The sequence below is a fragment of the Dendrobates tinctorius genome, unplaced genomic scaffold (assembly GCF_039654945.1).
Source record: "Dendrobates tinctorius isolate UK_male_01 unplaced genomic scaffold, ASM3965494v1 ptg000129l, whole genome shotgun sequence".
In the NCBI taxonomy this organism is placed as follows: domain Eukaryota; kingdom Metazoa; phylum Chordata; class Amphibia; order Anura; family Dendrobatidae; genus Dendrobates; species Dendrobates tinctorius.
In genome coordinates this window covers 29,334,175-29,353,458 of record NW_027361797.1, presented here as the reverse complement: position 1 = coordinate 29,353,458, position 19,284 = coordinate 29,334,175, and the positions used below count along the sequence as shown (strand labels likewise).

At 47.9% G+C, this 19,284-nt stretch overlaps 1 protein-coding gene across 4 annotated transcripts in view; it reads right to left on the bottom strand.

The window, feature by feature from the left end:
- The window catches only part of GSPT1 (G1 to S phase transition 1), a 49,774-nt gene extending 31,056 nt beyond the window's left edge, over positions 1 to 18,718 (bottom strand). The window contains exons 1-2 of one of the 4 annotated variants that reach the window (XM_073542900.1): positions 18,251 to 18,718; positions 1,526 to 1,573 (exon numbers count right to left, since the gene is read on the bottom strand). In XM_073542900.1, the coding sequence (XP_073399001.1) occupies positions 1,526 to 1,573; positions 18,251 to 18,443 (241 nt within the window). In that variant the 5' untranslated portion in view covers positions 18,444 to 18,718. The remainder of the gene's footprint in view (positions 1 to 1,525; positions 1,574 to 18,250) is intronic. The other 3 variants (XM_073542899.1, XM_073542903.1, XM_073542901.1) reach the window with 3 other exon arrangements.
- Between the last annotated feature and the right edge of the window lie 566 nt (positions 18,719 to 19,284).

Sequence of the window (19,284 nt, the reverse complement as noted above, 5' to 3'; positions counted from 1 at the left end):
AATGCCTGCTGATCTCAAGAACAGGGTCCTGCCTTGTGTCTGCTGCGAATGGAGAAGTGGCCACAGAAGCACAGCCATCTCCAGTGTACTATACACAGTCATGGTCGAAAGTTTTGGCACCCTTGAAATTGTTCCAGAAAATGAAAAAAGTAGTATTTCTTCCAGAAAATTATTGCAATTACACATGATTTGTTATACACGTTTATTTCATGGAACAAAAAAAACCCATTGGACATAATCTAACAAAACACCCAAAATTGTTGCCACTTTTCCAAAAACTGTAGGTAAACAACTTTGCTACAAGCATGTGATGCTCGTTTACACTCACTTGGGCCAAGTAACAGGTGTGGGCAATATGAAAATCAAAACTAAAACCAGATAAAAAGGGGAGAGGTTGATTTAATCTTTGCATTGTGTGTCTGTGTGTGCCACACTAAGCATGGAGAAGAGAAAGAAGAGATGAGACCTGTCTGAGGACTTGAGAAGCAAAAATTGTTGAAAAACATCTTGATGTTCCTGGTGCGCAACATAATCAAGTCGTTTACAACCCATGGCCCTGAAGCTAATCTCCCCTAGACATGGATGGCAGACAAAGATTGATGGAAGGTTGCAACGCAGGATAGTCCGGATGGTGGATAAGCAACTAAAATCAAGTTCTAAAGAAATTCAAGCTGTCCTGCAGACTCAAAGGTACATCAGTGTCTGCACCAACTATCTGTCGACATTTGAATGAAATGAATCGATATGGCAGGAGACCCAAGAGGACTCTCCTACTGACACAGACATGAAAAAAAGCAAGAACTGCAGTTTGCCTAAATGTACACAAGTAAGCCAAAATTCTTCTGGGAAAGCATCTTGTGGACAGAGACCAAAATAGAGCTACTGGTGAAGCATATCATTCTACTGTTTACCGAAAAAGGAAAGAGGCCTACAAAGAACAGAACACAGTACCTACAGTCAAATATGGCGGCGGTTCATAGAGGTTTTGTAGTTGTTTTGCTGCCTCTGGCACTGTGTGCTTTCACTGTGTGTAAGGCACGATTACCAAAAGATTTTGGGTTGCAATGTTATGTCCAGTGGCAGAAAGCTGGGTGTGTGTCCTAGGTCATGGGTGTTCCAGCAGGACAAGAAGCACCGAGAAATGGATGGAAAAGCGCTGGAGAGTTCTTTCAGCCATAACTTTATAGGGAGTTATGAAAAGCTGAGCCAGCATGTTTTTTGTTTGTTTTTTAACCCTCAAGGGGGGGGGGGGGGGGGACTTGCGGCCACCTCTTTATTCACAATCTAGGCCACTAAATGTACATACCAAAAATAAGAGGGGAATGTCTATTCTAGTTGGCATTATAGTCTTTGGATTTGGTTGTTTTCTTACTGTAGCCCAAATATTATTCTGAACAGATCAGTGGATCAAGTGAAAAGTGGGCAAATTTACAAGTACGTACGATTGGACTATAAAAGGAACTCAATAAATTGACATGAGTACAAAACGTAAATTTGACAGTCCACATTTTTCACTATGACATACCTTCTGAAGACTGGGACCTTTCTTCTTGCGCAGAATTATCTGTTGTATCTAGTCGGAGAAAAGAATAAAAAATAAGTTAGGAGACTGCAATTTATAGAGTCAATATAAGGCTTAGGCTACAGAGACTTCGGTAGTGATACAGGTCGAGCGGCCAAAGATCGCCATGTATCGCTCCTACATTGTTACACACTGAAAGTGACTAGTAGAATGAGACAAGTCCCAAAAAACAAAAAAAAAAAATATCCAATCTGATGATTTTTCGCGACTTGCTTGTCACGGTACCCTACTGGTCGCAATGTGCCACCATTCACTTGCACTAAAGCGAGATGTAGCAGCATTATAGAATTATTTGCCTGTGAGATCTGTGTCACAGCCAAAATCGCTGTGTAACCCCTGCATATAGCATATGCATCGGCCTCTAAACTAAAAGTTCTCTTTTGCATTCCTATGGCCAGTACTACAAATCTAGCTACCGATCAGTACAAACATTTACTAGCAGCGCATATTACAGGGGAAAAAAGCCACACACAAAAAAAAAAAAACACTTTATAGAAAAAGAAAAGCAACTAATTGGAGGGCACCACCATTAACACTACTAGAAAAAAAAGTAATCAACCTAAGTCCTGTCCAAATAGTTATACCATACTGAAGAAAAAAAGAAACAAGTCATAGAACTAGGTACCACAAGAAATACCATTAGAAAATAGTGATATCAAAATGCAATAGATAAATACAGGGCCCACCAAAGGTTTAGAAGTGAAAAGGACAGGGCCACATATTAGTAGCTCTAACCTATACCACATGGAAATGCCCATAGCTCAAAAACCTGTTTGCGGGTCAAGTTGTCAGGAGGCCCAAATAAGGAAGCTCAACGCATGTTGCCACTACCGTGGCTTTTTCAGGGGCCAGTAGCAACATGCTAATGGCGACCCGTGTTGGGCAGCATGAAGGGTAGAGATTCCAATATTTTCTCCCAGATTTTTTTCCCTTAACGACCAGGGGTATTTTTGGTTTTGCATTTTCTTTTTTCCCTCCCCTTCTTTCCAGAGCCATAACTTTTTTATTTTTCCGTCTATATGGCCATGTGAGGGCTTATTTTTTGCGGGACAAGTTGTACTTTTAAATGACACCATTGGTTTTACCATGTCGTGTACTCGAAAACGGGAAAAAAATTCCAAGTGCGGTGAAATTGCCAAAAAAGTGCAATCCCATACTTGTTTTTTGCTTGGCTTTTTTGCTAGGTTCACTAGATGCTGAATCTGACCTGCCATTATGATTCTCCAGGTCATTACAAGTTCATAGACACCAAACATGTCTATGTCCTCTTATCTGAGTGGTGAAAAAAAAAAAAAAAAATTGCGCAATTTTCCGAGACCCGTAGCATCTCCAATTTTCATGATCTGGGGTCGGGTGAGGGCTTATTTTTTCCGTGCCAGGCTGACGTTTTTAATGATACCACTTTTGTGCAGATACGTTCTTTTGATCGCCCATTATTGCATTTTAATGCAATGTCTTGGCGACCAAAAAACCGTAATTCTGGAGTTTTGAATTTTTTTCTCGCTACGTTGTTTAGCGATCGGGTTATTGCTTTTTTTTATTGATAGATCAGGCGATTCTGAACGCGGCGATACCTAATATGTGTATGTGGGATTTTTTTTTTTTACTGTTTTATTTTGATTGGGGTGAAAAGGGGGTGATTTGAACTTAGGTTTTTTTTTTACCTTTTGGCATGCTTCAATAGCCTTTCATAGGAGGCTAGAAGCATGCGCAACCCAATCGGCTCTGCTACATATGGGCGATGAGCAGATTGCCCATATGTAGCAGATCTACTGCTGTGCTTTCAGCGCCGACCACCGGGTGGCGCTGAAAGCCATATGCCTGGAACAACCATAGAGGTCTCAGAGACCTCTGGTTGTCCAGGCAACATGACGCCGACCCCCGATCACGTGACGGGGGTCGGCGATGAGGTCATTTCTGGCCGGCAGCCGGAAATGCTATTTAAATGCCCGCTGTCAGCTTTGACAGCGGGATTTAACTAGTTAATAGGCGCGGGCGGACGGCGATTCCGCTCGCGCCTATTGCGGGCACATGTCAGCTGTTCATAACAGCTGACATGTCCCAGCTTTGATGCGGGCTCAGCGCTGGAGCCCTCATCAAAGCAGGGGAGATGTCTGATGACGGACTGTGTCCGTCATTGGACATTAAGGGGTTAAGTGACTAATTCATCTATCCATAAGTGCATTGATCTAACTACTGAGGCAGCAGCTATGTTGTCTCTGATGATAGCGGAATAGGTTTCCCAGGCTCTCTTAAGTAGGCTGTGTGATTTCCTAATCATAGGATCTTTGAGGCATCTTCGAACGGGGTTGAGGTTCTCTTTGATACTCTGGCCAGCGGAATATCAATTTCTCGGGTTCTCAGGCCCCCCCCAAACATCTCATCTTGAATCAACAGAGATTCATGGCTCTTTTCAATTTTCATAGTACTTCTTCTCACTTGCAGAAATGTATCTGTATTTTCTTTTCAAAAAAATAATATTTTTTCTTTTCCTCAGGTAATAATGGGGTAATATTTTCTCCATCAAGCTCACGGTCAGCATACTATAACTCTCCTTCCTCTGAGCTCGAGTCCATATCCCATCTCGGTCTCTTATGACGAGGAGTAGACTGGGGAAATTTAGGAGAGAAAAGGCCAGAAACAGTGTTTTGGACATCTTCCCTTATTATAGTCCTCATGTCGGCCATGAAGGACCATCTTGAAAATACACTCAGAATATAGCCGTTTACATCTAACAATTCAATGTTACATGTGGTACATCTCTTAACCCTCTTAGAAGCCAAAATAGTTTAAGGATCTCTTTGTCCTGGGAAAAATCGTGAAATATAATATAGCCATCTGAGGGGAAAAAGAGAAGGTGATCTCTCCCCCGACTTCACTCACTTGACCAAGATATTTTCTGAAGGCATGGCAGAATGGCCAGAATTTTGTACCTCCATGGCTAGCAAAAGCTGCACTGGTAAGATCAGCCACAGGTTCCAAAATAAATAGGTAAGCTCTCACCTGGCTTCCCATCAACTGATTCGTCAGAACCAGATTGATACATCTGCAGCCCATTTCCAGTTAAATAGAGCTGCCTCCACCCCATAGTGCCCCAGCTTCCATTGCAGTCCACGCTGCAAAACATGCCGGCAGTGGATTTCGGCACCTGTTCCCCAGAACCGAAGTGTAGTCCACCCTAAAAAGCACGCCAGACACATGAAGCCGCAGTTTCGCTTTCGGAACCGGAAAGGAGTGTCATCCTGGAACGCACAACGTGAATTTCATAGGCAGAGTCTCCTAGCCAGCGTGTGCACCGGGGTTTAGGCTTCAAGAAGCAAAGAGCCCTCCACAGAGGGAAGGGCTGTACCAGGAGCCCATGGCTTGACTGGGAAGGCTGAAGGACCTCTACCCAGAGTTGTGTCGGGCCACAGACCCCACGACAGGAGGAGGAAAAGGACAAACCCCTTCGATCCTCCCAAGTATGTCAGATGTTAAGTGTTGGCGCATACAGCACTCCACTCATGCATCATCTGTCCCTGACAGGGACAGAAAAAACACTGGTGGGTGGAGACGGGAAAGGCCATTTAACCTCTAGTGAGTTCTTGTTCCTATCAAGGATAAGCAGGGCAACCTCCTGGTGGTGCCATCAGGAGAGAAGTCCTGGAAAGAGGATACAGACATTATAGCATGGGATCGCAGATGCTGCTTTCCGTGAAGTTATACATGTTTTTCAAAAGACAGAGGAAAGTTTTACCACACAGAAAATCAGCTGTGATCCCATCCTGTCCTGTCTGTATACTCTCTTGCTTCCTCCCCTGCCGAGGAGATGTAGTATGATCAGACCATGTTCCTGCACAGTCAGACGCAGCCATTACACAGTAGGGGCACATTTACAAGATTATCTCAGCACAGGAACATTGTTTTTTTGTTTTTTTTTAACACATCAATTGTGGATCTTAATTTTAATTCAAGATCTATTAAAATGTATTTTATTAATGCGACAACCCCTTTAAAAAGGAAGGCCATTCACCACTTGTTTGCATGTTAAACTTACTCCCCCTTTTGCTAATAAACCAAAAATGTGTTTTAGTTTTTTTTTGTAACATTGCCTCTTGGTGCTAAAATATTGGCTGCTAAAGTTTAGGGGCGCTTGATATGCCAATTTTAAAAAAAAAACCTTCTCTGGAGTCATGTAATGACGAGAAACTCTAGGAGTAAGGAGATCTCAGTCTGAACTGTCTAAACAACTCATCATGTGACATTGATAAAGTCGGTTCTGTCCTTTTCGGAGGGAGTTTGCTTGTTTTTCCATTTAAGTGATTCGACAACATCAGACAGAGTAAAAAGTAAATGGCCCCAAAGATGAATCTCCCAGCAGGCTTTTCTTCCTCATCTAAGGGCAACACTTTTTCGGGGGCACAGCACTTACCATAATTCCAGCAATGTATCACTTCCTGGGCTGCTTGCTGCAATTTGTTTGCGCATAACTTTCCTCCTCCACTCCAAAGACATACTGATAAGGAATACAGATTGTGAGCCCTAATGGCGACAACAATGAGAATGTCTAAAGCTGGAGTCACACATAGCGACTCACCAGCGATCCCGACAACGATATCAACGTGTCAGGATCGCTGGTGAGTCGCTATGTGATCGCTGGTGAGCTGTCACACAGACAGCTTCACCAGCGATCAGCACAGCGATGCCGAGCGCACCGCGTCGCTGTGTTCGTTAGATACCAGCGCGCTGATGCAGGGAGCTGGTAACTAACGTACACATCGGGTATCCAAGGGACGTGCGTCCCTTAGATACCCGATGTGTACGTTAGTTAGCAGCAGATCGCTGGTCTCCCGCCTGTCACACGCAGCGATGCATGCTGGCCAGCGGGAGACCAGCGACCAAAGAAATGTCCATTGGTTTCCTACAGCGATCCCGGCAGGGGGGCCGGTCGCTGATCACTGTCACACACATAGCGATCTTGCTGGTGAGATCGCTGTTGCGTCACAAAACTTGTGACTCAGCAGCGATCTCGCTAGCGAGATCGCTATGTGTGACGGGGCCCTAAAGTGTTGAGTAATAGGATGGTGCTATACAAGAAAAGCATGACACTTTAAGGCTATGGGGCCCACGTAGCGTTTTAAAACGCTCACTAAAAACCGGACTCCTTCCCAGAAATCACGCGTTTTTTTCTGCGCGATTATGATCGCGATTTTGCCGCGATTTTCGCCTGCGACATTCAAGCACTTTCCAAGCGATTTGAAGCATCGCTTGGAAAGTGATTGACAGGTTGGTCACACTCGTCAAACATAGTGTTTGACAAGTGTGACCAGGTTTTTACTATTGAGGCCGCCTATGCGGCATCAATAGTAAAAGATAGAATGTTAAAATGCTAAAAAAAAAATTAAAAAAAAAAAAAATCGGTGTATATTTACCTTCCGGCGTCCCGCGCTGCATTCCCGGGCCACAGCATTCCCAGTAATGCCTTGCGAGACCTGTGATGACGTTGGTCTCGTGTTGCTATAGCGATCTTGCGAGACCACGTCATCACTGGACCGTGCCGCAAGGCATTACTGGGAACGCTTAGGCCGGGAATGCAGCGCGTGACACCGGAAGGTAAATATACCCCGATTTTTTATTTTTTATTCTTTTTTTTTTTACAGGGGTATGGTACCCAGGGCCTGGAGGACAGTCTCCTCTCCTCCACACCGTGGGTACCAACCGCACATGAGACGCTTAACTTCCCGCATGGTGGGCAAAGCCCCATGCGGGAAGTCAGCGATTCTCATGCATTCCTATGGGTGTGGAATCGCGGCAATTCTTTGCGATTCCGCACAAAAGAATGAGCATGCTGCGATTTTTTCCGCGATGCGATTCCGCCGCGGAAAAAAGCGCAGCATTAGCACAGCATGTGCGGAATGCCATAGGAATGCATGGGGGGCGTTCTGTACACGATTTTTAAACGTTTTCGCTGGGTTTTCGCCCCGAAAATCGCGGCAAAAACGCTTAAAAATCGCTACGTGGGCACACAGCCTAAAAAAATAAAAATTAAAACAGATCCTCAGGAAGCGCCATTCAAAAAGAATATGGCTCTAAAATTGAAAAACTGAGTTTCTAGTATCAAAAAAATAAGCAGATCCTCATTTGGCTCCACACTGAAGACTTATAGCAGCATATCTCTTGGAATACAGCGGTGATAAATCAAAGAAAAATAAAGACAGGCAGGCCCTTACGGGTTACACTGATGTATTTTCTACAATTGACAAAACACATTATCCGGATGTTTTATAAATGCCAGGAGGTTATAGAGAATTGTCAGTCACATTCTGGATCTCATCACCATGTAGAATGCTCCAGCCAAAGTGTGTGGCAGATTACAATCAGGTAAAGTTTACTTATCTGGGCCCATCTTTCCCAGCGCCACCCTGCCTTATTTTAATCACTCTGCAAGGCAAGTGTCCTGTCAGCAGAAAGACAGGAGATTAGCTGCAGCAAGTACAGCGCCGGCCACCACCCTCGCCGTCTCCTGTGCCCAAAGGACGGCGCCGGCAGCCACCCTCACCGTCTCCTGTGCCCAAAGGCCAGCGCCAGCTGACACCCCCACCATCTCCTGTGCCCAAAGGACAGTGCCAGCTGACACCCCCACCATCTCCTCTGCCCAAAGGACAGCGCCAGCTGCCACCCCCGCAATCTCCTCTGCCCAAAGGAGAGCGCCAGCTGCCACCCCCGCAATCTCCTCTGCCCAAAGGAAAGCGCCAGCTGCCACCCCCGCCATCTCCTCTGCCGAAAGGACAGCGCCGGCTGCCACCCTCACTGTCTCCTCTGCCCACAAGCAGAGCATAATTACTGCACAGATACTAGTAGGAGATAGGGAATCTGTCACCAGGAAAGTACAGGCGACACTTTGCTTCTTGGGATACTTAGGCTCTGTTCACACATTGTATTTTTGCAACGTTCTTTCCTGCAGGCAAAACCTGCCCTCTTGGCAGCAAAGAAGCTGCTTACAAAAAGCGGGTTTTGCTGTGTTTTTGTCCTTTCTGGTGCATGTTGATAAAGTTAAGTGGGACTTCCGACATTTTCCTGATTGACAGCCAGATCCCCGCTGCCTAAATGTGGGGGGTGGCTGTCAGTCAGAATGACGACAGAAGTCACGCCCTGTCACGCCAATAGAGGCAGCTGTATTCCTGGCAGGAGCATGTGTGACGGGGAAGAACGGTGACGTGCACAACAGGTAGATAAGCTGCAATTACCGTACCTGTCTGTTAGTGCTTAGGCACATTGTTTGTAAAGTCCTGGATACACCCTTTAAAGGGAATGACTTCTCAGAAAAAGATCTATTATGCAGATCAGATTTTCTACATAAAAGTACATTTTTTTTATGGGAAAGTGTTAAAAAAGGAAAAGTATGTAACACAAAATATAAAATCTTGCAATTTTAACACTTGCCACTAAGACCAATATTCAACTCCGACTTCTTGGTGTGCACATGGAATAGAAGCAACCATAGACTGACTCAGATCCTATTTACTTGTGTAGAAGAGTTATCTGGGCATGCTCTAATCTGGACAAACATCATTGTGAAGGAAGGGAGAAGTGGCGAGCTGTAACCTCACCTATTGTGAATGGTGGATCCTGCGCCATCAACTGTTTATATATATGTTATCAATCATTGTTAGGCTGGGTTCACGTGACAGTATAAAAAGTTATTCTGATTTTCAACCACAAAAGTGGGACGATTTTTATTCTCACTTGTCATCAAGCTGCTTTTTTTCTTTTTTTTTTACAGTAGCAGCTATCATTCAGAAGTTGAGGACCACAGTTTCCCATTTACAGAATTGAACCCGTAAAAATTAGAATGCCATACTGTGGCATCCATCTTTTTCTCACACCCAAAGACAAATGGGCGAGTCTCATCTGATTGGCTATATAATTTTTTTTATTGTTAATGGGATATAAAAAATAAGAAATTACATACCCAATAATTAGTGCCTTTCTGTTTATACATTCCCTTTAAAGTTTGGGAAAATAATAGTTTTTAGAGCTGAGTGGATTGATCTGTGGCGGCTAGACAGGAGGCCGACAAGTTTACCTTTCAGCTTCCCCGATGTGGCTTTTTATTAGCCAGGGCAGGCACGACATCATCTGTGTGTTACGTGATACAGAAGATGCGGCACCAGCCCTGACAAATTGATTGCCACGCTCGGAATACCGGAAGCTCAGGGATTAGCGGGCCTACCGCCCAGCCGCCAGGTACCATTGACCTAGATGTTTGACCAAAGTCCTGCAAATCGACCCACCCATCTCTACTAGTTGGATAATGAAATGTTATCCACGTTTGTACGTGATTTTTTTTTAATATAGGCTTTGAAGATTTTTTCTCGTTGTCACTGAATGGAATCATTCACAATTTCCAGGGCACAAACCTTTTCTTAGGGCATGTTCACACGTGACATTTATGCATTTTTTGGGGGTGCTCTTTTTTTTTTTTAAGCTGAAGAACATTTTTTCAAATCTGCAGAATGCAAGTTTCTGCGGTTTTTACCCATGTTAAGAATGGCGGAAAAAAATGCAAGTAAAAACATCAAAAGCGCATGCAAAAATAAGCATATTTTAACAGTTTTTCCTACCTATGCTCATTAAAAGAAAAAAAAAAAAACGCCACTTGTGGACAAGTCATGTAATCACAGCTGCTCGGCTTGTTACAGGACAGTTTTGATAACTGAACTTGATGCACAACCTTTGCATTGTATCGTCACAGCACCAAGGCAGTGACAGCTTCTTATAGTCAGCAGATAAATACCGTACTTATGGCCAGTTCATCAGGGCATTTGCACCAGAATTCTGGCATAAAACCTTGAATTCTCACCAAATGCTTCCGCAACTTGTATTTGGCCACAAATTTTGCAACTTTTAATGTTTTTTTCCTAACATAAGTCACAGCTAGCTTTGTCATTCTGGGTGGAACTGGGGAAGAACGAGGTGAAGGCCACCTGACAAATTCATCAAATGTTATGCCACTTTAATGATAAAACTTCAAAAATCGGGGCTGTGAAGTCAGTAAAGCCAAACCTCAGACTCCTCATGTTCTCCGACCCCACAGCACTGATCAGCACTGAGCATGGGCATAAAGTGCGGAATAGATTCATCTCCACTAATACTTAGATCAGGAAGAGAACAGACATTTATAGGACATTTCATAACTTTCCCAAATTCTTATGAAAATATTTCCATCACATTCTGCACTGAACTACTGTACCAAATTTATTATATATTCTAGGAGTTGGACTCGGCCCATTATATACAGACTCCACAGCACTTTGCAAAACTGAACTTGAGTCTCTGCCTCTTGAATGGGTTGCCCACTCTCAAGGAAGTGGGAACAAAATGGTGGAAGATACTTAAAACTTACTTAAAAAGTACTCTCCCTCCAATTCAGTTTCCTGAAAGTGGACAAATCCTTTAATGAATCAGGTACAACTTACTCCAGCGGCGTTTTCATTAAGGCTAGCAGGCAAAGCACCAGTCTAAGGCTGGTTTCACATTAGCGTTTTTTAGCGCTGCGCTTCGTGCGCATGCGTCCTGCGCCCCTATCTTTAACATGGGGGCGCATGGTCTAGCGTATGCACACGTTCGTATGCGTCTTCGTGCACGTGTTTTTTTTGTAGTGTGCGCCTAGGCACGCCGGCCGCAACCTGTTGCATTTTAGGTCCGTCCGACCTGTCTCAAAAAAACGCATGTGCACGGAATGCGCAAAAAAAAAAATCACAGTACAGTCATACAGTACATGCGCACGCCTGCGTTTAAAATCGCATGTGTTTTAAGAGTTAACATGGCTAGAAACTGGTTATAACGCATGCACCAAAAAAAAGCAAATGCATACAAAACGCATGATGCGTTTTTTGCATGCGATTCTATTGCGCACGAAGCGCAGCGCTAAGAAACTAGTGTGAAACTAGCCTTAGGGTCCCGTTTCACATAGTGACGCACCAACGATCCCGACAGCGATACGACCTGGTAAGGATCACTGGTGCGTCGTTACATGGTCGCTAGTAAGCTGCCAAACAGGCAGATCTCTTCACTGACGCAGCAACGATCCGGCGATCGTTGGTACCTTGTCACACAGCAGCGATTTTGACAATTCCAGCCTGCGTCCCCGAGTTCTGCGTCGCCAACGAGGTCGCTCGTCGGGGTCAAACACAGCGATGCGCGCTGGCCAGCGGGACGCCGACGATGAAAAAATGGCCCAGGACATTTGAGCATGATCAGCGATATCCAGCTGGGGGGGGGGGGGGCTGGTCGCCGCTGTGTGTCACATGTAGCGAGATCGCTGGCGTGTCACAAATGCAGTGACGCAGGCCGACGCAATGCAACCATGCGTTAACGCGATCGGAAAAATACAGACAATTTGGGGCTCATAGTCAGCGCATCCGTTTAACAGATCCGTTAAATGGATTGCCCTAACGTGACGTGAAGCTAGCCAAAAAGACATTTTTAGAAAAGCCCAAATACTGGAACTGAAAGCAGTAATAAATGAGGCCTAAACAATCACGGACAAAAAAAATAAAAAAAAATAAAAAACATTTCTGAAAGGGAAATATTCTAGACCAGGGGTCCCCAACCGCCGGTCCGCGGCCCAGCACCGGGCCGCTGCAGTGCCCTTGCCGGTCCGCGGACACAAGGGGAGCCAGGGGCGGTCAGTGGCGTAGCGGGGGCTGGGGCGGCGCGCAGCAGTTCTTAGCGGCGGCCAGGGAGCGATCCAAGCAGCTCCGCTGCCTGCAAGAGGGAATAGCAGGAGCGGAGCTGCAAGGACCCGTCCACTGCGTCCAGCTTCCTGCCCGCCGCCCGTGCTTCCTGTCTCTGACTGACACAGAGAGGAGCGCGGCCGCTGCTGTGTCAGAGCGAGGAAGCGCGGGCGATGCTGCGACAGGTGAGAGGAGAGAGGTGGTGTCTGTGTGTGTGTGTCTGTGTAGCCTGGCCCTGGAGGAGATGGGGACATGAGGAGAAGGCCATGAGGGGAGTGATGGAGAGACGGGAGTGATGGAGAGACGGGAGTGATGGAGAGACGGGAGTGATGGAGAGACGGGAGTGATGGGGTGAAGGCAGTGATGGGGTGAAGGCAGTGATGGGGTGAAGGCAGTGATGGGGTGAAGGCAGTGATGGGGTGAAGGCAGTGATGGGGTGAAGGCAGTGATGGGGTGAAGGCAGTGATGGGGAGACGGCAGTGATGGGGAGACGGCAGTGATGGGGTGAAGGGAGTGATGGGGTGAAGGCAATGATGGGGAGACAGCAGAGATGCGGTGAAGGCAATGATGGGGAGAGGGGAGTGATGGGATGAAGGCAATGATGGGGAGACAGCAGTGATGGGGTGAAGGCAATGATGGGGAGAGGGGAGTGATGGGGTGAAGGCAATGATGGGGAGAAGGGAGTGATGGGGTGAAGGCAATGATGGGGAGAAGGGAGTGATGGGGTGAAGGCAATGATGGGGAGAGGGGAGTGATGGGGTGAAGGCAATGATGGGGAGAGGGGAGTGATGGGGTGAAGGCAATGATGGGGAGAGGGGAGTGATGGGGTGAAGGCAATGATGGGGAGAGGGGAGTGATGGGGTGAAGGCAATGATGGGGAGAGGGGAGTGATGGGGTGAAGGCAATGATGGAGAGACGGCAGTGATGGGGTGAAGGCAATGATGGGGTGAAGGCAATGATGGGGTGAGGGGAGTGATGGGGTGAAGGCAATGATGGAGAGACGGCAGTGATGGGGTGAAGGCAATGATGGGGTGAAGGCAATGATGGGGTGAGGGGAGTGATGGGGTGAAGGCAATGATGGGGAGAAGGGGGTGATGGAGCACTCATTCAAAACCTATGGTGAGTTGAGTCACATTATAAAAGTTATTTAATTATAAGTATGCACTGCTACACTACAACTGCGTCCATAGCCTCGCCCCCTTATGACCAAAGCCCCACCCCTGCCACACCTCCATCCCTGCCCTGCCGGGCCATGGAAGAATGGTCTTGCTTGAAACCGGTCCCTGGTGCAAAAAAGGTTGGGGACCACTGTTCTAGACAATCCACCCACCCCCTCTATCACTGAAAAACACTGCCAGCTACACCTTTAAAGGTACTGTCACACTTAAGGGGGTTTTACACTAAGCGATATCGCTAGCAATATCGTTAAAACGTCACTGATTTTGTGACGTTATAGCGATATTGCTAGCGATATCGCTATGTGTGATACTTACCAACGACCGGCTCCCCCGCTGTCCATCCTGCTGTGACGACGAGCGACGCGTGGAGGCGGGCGGGAGGACGCCACTATCGCTGTGTGAAAGGTGAGTATCGTCCGCTGCGTCGCTGCTGCATCGCTGTGAGTTCTGTGTGAAAGCTCACTAGCGATCATTTAGCGATGCACCAGCGATCCTGACCGGGTCGGATCGCTGGTGCATCGCTAAATGTAAAAGGGCCTTGAGCGATGTACCAGAGATCCCGACCAGCGATATGACGCGGTCAGGATCGCTGGTACATCGCTAAGTGGTCGCTAGTGAGCTGCCACACAGGCAGATCTCACCAGCGACATCGCAGGGGTCGGGGGGGGGGCGCTACTTACCTGTCAGATGAGGCAATCCTGACGTCCTCCCGCCCGCGTCCACGCGTCGCTTGTCGCCACAGCAGGAAGCTGACAACGAGAAAGGGCCCAGGACGTTCTCGCGCGATCAGTGATAGCCAGCGGGGGAGCGATCGGAGGTAAGTATCAGACATAGAGATATCGCTATAACGTCACAAAGACCAATGACGTTATAGCGATATTGCTAGCGATATCGCTTAGTGTGACAGGCCCTTAAGAGCGGACCTGGCATCATTTGTCACGCTGTGAAATCAGTGTCACATTGCGCTATCGCATCTAATGATTTCCCCTGCATGGCGACCGGTGACATCCTGCTACAGTCGCAAATGTTTCCAAACGCGTTGGATTTTCGGTTGCTGGTGACTCATTTGCCATAGCCTTCAATGCTAGTCACAGGTCGATTGTGACTTGTATGTATATTTTACAGCAAAATCAACACTAAAATTGTGGAAGGAAACCATGGAACGACAGCAGCAGTACGGGATTTGCACAGTTAAAGGCTACAGCCTAAAGGCTGCTTCAGACATCTGTGCACATCAGTCCGAGCATAGACTGGCCACGTAGCTCCCGACCGTCACAGCCTATCTTTAAGACGCCGCGACGCTCGTGTCGGGAGAGCAATTGGCTAGTCCGCGCTCAGACATATTTGCATGGACAGCTGAAGCAGCCTATACTTATGCAGTCTGTTACCTGCCTGCAAAAACACTGTTCCAACTCATATGCACGAGGATTAAGTGCTCTGGGAGTGGCAATGCACCGACCAGATCTCTGCCTCCTTGGCTCTCAGCCTCATCCTGCAGCACCTTTTCTGATTGACAGCTCACAGGCTTGATTATCTGGTATTCCCATCACATCTGCTGAAGGTAGTCAGTTTGGCTGCCAGTAGTCCACGAGCCCCAAATTGTCTGTATTTTTGCGATCGGCCAATGTAAAGGCAGCCAAAGGCTTGGCCTAAAGGCCCCATCACACACAGCGATCTCGCTAGCAAGATCGCTGACTTTGTGACGCCACAGTGATCTCGCCAGAGAGATCACTGTGTGTGGCGGGGATCAGCGACCTGCCCCCCTGCCGGGTATCGCTGATCATCCTCGATCGGCCTGGGCCGTTTTTCGATCGCTGGTCTCCCGCTGGCCAGCACGCATCGCTGCGTGTGGCAGCGAGAGACCAGCGATCAGCGACACTGGACCCTGGTTTCTAATGTAAACATCGGGTATCTGCCTGTTGAGGGCAGAGCAGTGCGCCTGCGCCAGAGCCGCAACGGGAAGCAAAGAAGAGGACGTCGTCGATAGATGATGAGAGGCGCCGGACCGGACACTCATCGGACCCAGACCATACCACCCCTGAGTATGATAACTCGTTTCTCTTATCTTTCAGTTTACATCGGGGGGCTTATCTACAGCATTACAGAATGCTGTAGATAAGCCCCTGATGGCGGTGGCCACATCTTATATGTGAAAAAAAAAAAGTGACAGAATCCCTTTAAGATGAATCTGTCAGCAAAGAATGACTGTTCAAACCCAAGTTCCACTGCTTGATGCTCCATGCTGGGGCCAATCTTTTAGGCTAGTTTCACATTTGCGGACAGAGGAGCTGCGGACTTCCTCCGTGAAGCTCCGCCCCCTGCTGCACCTCCTCCGGTCAGCTCCGCCTACGGCAGCATACTTCTGCATGCAGCCTGCGAATCTATCTTTAGCATTGGGTACGCAGGCCGTGCAGATGTGGCAAACAAAAATTCCAACATGCTGCGTTCGGCACAGGTCGCCGGATCGTTAAAATGACACATGCGGAGCCATCCGCACAACCTGCGTACCCAGTGTTAAAGATAGGGTACACAGGCTGCATGCAGAAGTATGCGGCCATATGCGGAGCTGACCGGAGGAGGCACGGCAGGGGGCAGAGCTTCACAGAGGAAGTCCACAGCCCTCCGCAACTCCTCCATCGGCAAATGTGAAACCAGCCTTATATACATCTTCCCGACTGCAAGTTTTCCCTCAATCTCCACCTGTTTCTTTGCTTGACAGCTCTGACTTCATAAACTCAGAGAAGGCTGGAGATAGATGGAAACCAAGCGGGTAGTAAGGTGAGTATAAATGACTGTCCGCACCGTGAAGCACCAAGTGCCTGTGCTTGATTTGAACAGTCATTCTATGCTGAAAGTCCCTTTAAAAAGGATTCTCTGAAATGTTTGCAGTTTTTGTTTGTTTTAAAGACATCCCTGTGGTTTATAAAAAAAAAAAAACAAACAAACAAACAGGCATACTTGCCTGCCCTCAGCACAGGAAGTCAGAAACATCCATCCCAGTCACCTGACACCTCAACAGTCAGGGAAGGGGAGAACTGTTCTAGTCCCACAGGAGTAGGAAGGGTTGAATATGCCTCTATTGTTGGGGAAAAAAAATCCATGACTGCAATTTTTTCTCTTTTTTAAAACACGTCAGACAAGCTCTTTTATAGTCGTCTGAAGACATAGATTTGACCTCTTGATGTGTAAGGCTAAGTGCACACGTACCGGAACTCTCGCGGAAATTACCGCGAGAATTCCGGAATTCCAGTCCGCGGGAAAATCGCATTTTAAATTCCCGCGATTTTCCCGCGGAAAAACTAGCATTTTGCAAGCGTATTTAGCTTGCAAAATGCTAGCGTTCTCCAAGCGATCTGTAGCATCGCTTGGAGAACTGATTGACAGATTGGTCACACTCGTCAAACATAGTGTTTGACGAGTGTGACCACCTTTTTACTACTGAGGCCGCCTATGCAGCATCAGTAGTAAAAGATAGAATGTAAAAAAAAAAAAAAAAAAAAAAAAAAAAAAAAATGGTGTTATTCTTACCTTCCGACATCCCGCGCATCCGTTCCCAGTAGTCCTTTGCGAAAATGCCCGCGATGACGTCAGTTCTCGCGGGAACACGACGTCTCACGGTAATTCGCGATGACGTCGCGCGAATTACCGCGAGACTTCGCGATCCCGCGAGATCGGACGTCATCGCGAGCATTTTCGCAAAGGACTACTGGGAACGGGAGCGTGAAGAGAAGCGGGAAGCCTGCGCGGGACGTCGGAGGGTAAGAATAACAATATTTTTTATTTTAAATTCTTTTTTTTACAGGGATATGGTACCCAAAGCCCAGAGGACAGTCTCCTCTCCTCCGGACCGTGGGTACCATCCGCAATTGTTCTGCTTACTTTCCGCATGGTGTGCACAGCCACATGCGGGAAATAAGCGGAACAATGCATTCCTATGGGTGCGGGATCGCCGGGATTCCGCAAAATAATGAGCATGCTGCGGTTTTTACCGCGAAGCGATTCCGCCGCGGTAAAATCCGCAGCATTAGCACAGCATTGCGGAATCCCATAGGAATGCATGGGATGCTTATTTTTCGCATTTTCGCAGCAAAATCGCGCGGTTAAAACTGCCGCGGAAACGCGAAAAAAACGCCACGTGTGAACTCAGCCTAAGGGGGCATCCTCACTCTTTCCTGGCCTCTAAAGTAGGTGCAGATAAGCTGTGGCCAAAAGTGTTTATAAAAAGCTCATTCCCCTCTTCCCAGAGAGAACACGCAAATGCTCAGCCAACTAGAGAGCGCATGTGAATGGGGGAGGGCAATCAGATGGCTGGTATCTGGTGGGAACGGCCAACAGCCTCGGATCCAATTCAGATGTCTGGATGGACCTCTTGACCCAAACTCACAAGGTTGGTCCAGGCATTGCGCTCCGTACAGACGTCTGAACCAGATTAGCTCATCCACCAGGACTAGGTAGAAAGACTACGTCTTCAGATGAGTGGGCTGGGCGCAGCCCCATAACACAAATCCCCAAGACCCCCATCTGACCACCAGACCCTGGCGGTGACATTACCACATATGAATGATACAATGTTACATGAAGGATCAGCTGATGACTATTCGGAGGGAGGATCCCTGGTTTGGCCCCACCACACCGCCCTATGTCAGTGGCAGGTCCCCCCTGGGGGTGAGTGGTATGGTCCACGTGCAGACTGAGGACTCCAGGGAGTCCACGGTGCGCGGGCCGGCAGCTCCAGGCCTGGGCCCCCACAAGGCCTCCTGCCCGGTCCTTACCCTCCTCCGCTCCGTCTGCGGTCGCGCTGTCGCTCTTCAGCAGGAAGGAAGGCACGAACTCGGCGGCGTGGACGTTGGGGACGAACGGCTTGGCGTTGACGTTGAGCCGGGCCAGGGATGAGTTGAGCTGGGCCTCAGGGCCGTCAATGTCCGCCTGTTCCCAGGAATCCGGCGCTGAGTCGCTGGGGTCCATGATTTCCGGGTGTGTGTGCTGACGAGGGGGCGGTATAGGGGCAGCGGTCCGGGGGATGCGCTCTACCAACGTCCCGCTGGGGGTGTACAGGCGGCGGCTGGAGGGCAGGAGGAGACCCGGCTGAACCCGGCGGCGGTGAGAACCCGACTCAGCACTCACTCAACGGCTCCTCGTGTGTTGCCGCGACGTCACTGACGTAAGCCGGCGCACGGAACGCGACGCAGTAGGCGCCACCGCTGTAGTTCCGGCTGCTCTCTTGCTCTATCGCCTACATACCGCTCCGGAACTACGAATCCCACAATGCCTAGCGTCCATGGAAGCGGAACACCACCTAGCGTACATGCGTGCTTTTCGCCACGCAGTCGCAAGGGGATGATGGGAAATGTAGTTCTTAGTGTGACCTGCGTGTCAGTGGCACACAGAGGGAGGCTGGGCTGGGTGGCACTGTGGTGAAGGTGAACAGCTCCGAATTTCTCACAAAATTGCTTCCATTTCTTTTCCCATTTATTTCAAAGTCTACTTTACTGGTCATTTTAGTTGGAGCGTTTTTCACCCCTCATTACAGGTTCACATGGAGGGTTTTTTTTTTATTTTGGAGTAAACTCAAATCCTCCACAAAAACGTAAATGTTTGGAGCAGAAAGTCTCCAAAAAAAACAGTTTTGATAGGAAAGTTTCTGCCTCAAAAAACTCAGCAAAGTCGCTCAGTGTGAACACACCCTAAGCCCCCGTCACACACCAGTGTTTCCAGTACGTGTGGGTGACGGTTTTCACACATACTGGAGTCACACGCCCATTATAATCTATGGGGCTGCGCACATGTCCGTGTAGTCACCCAGAAC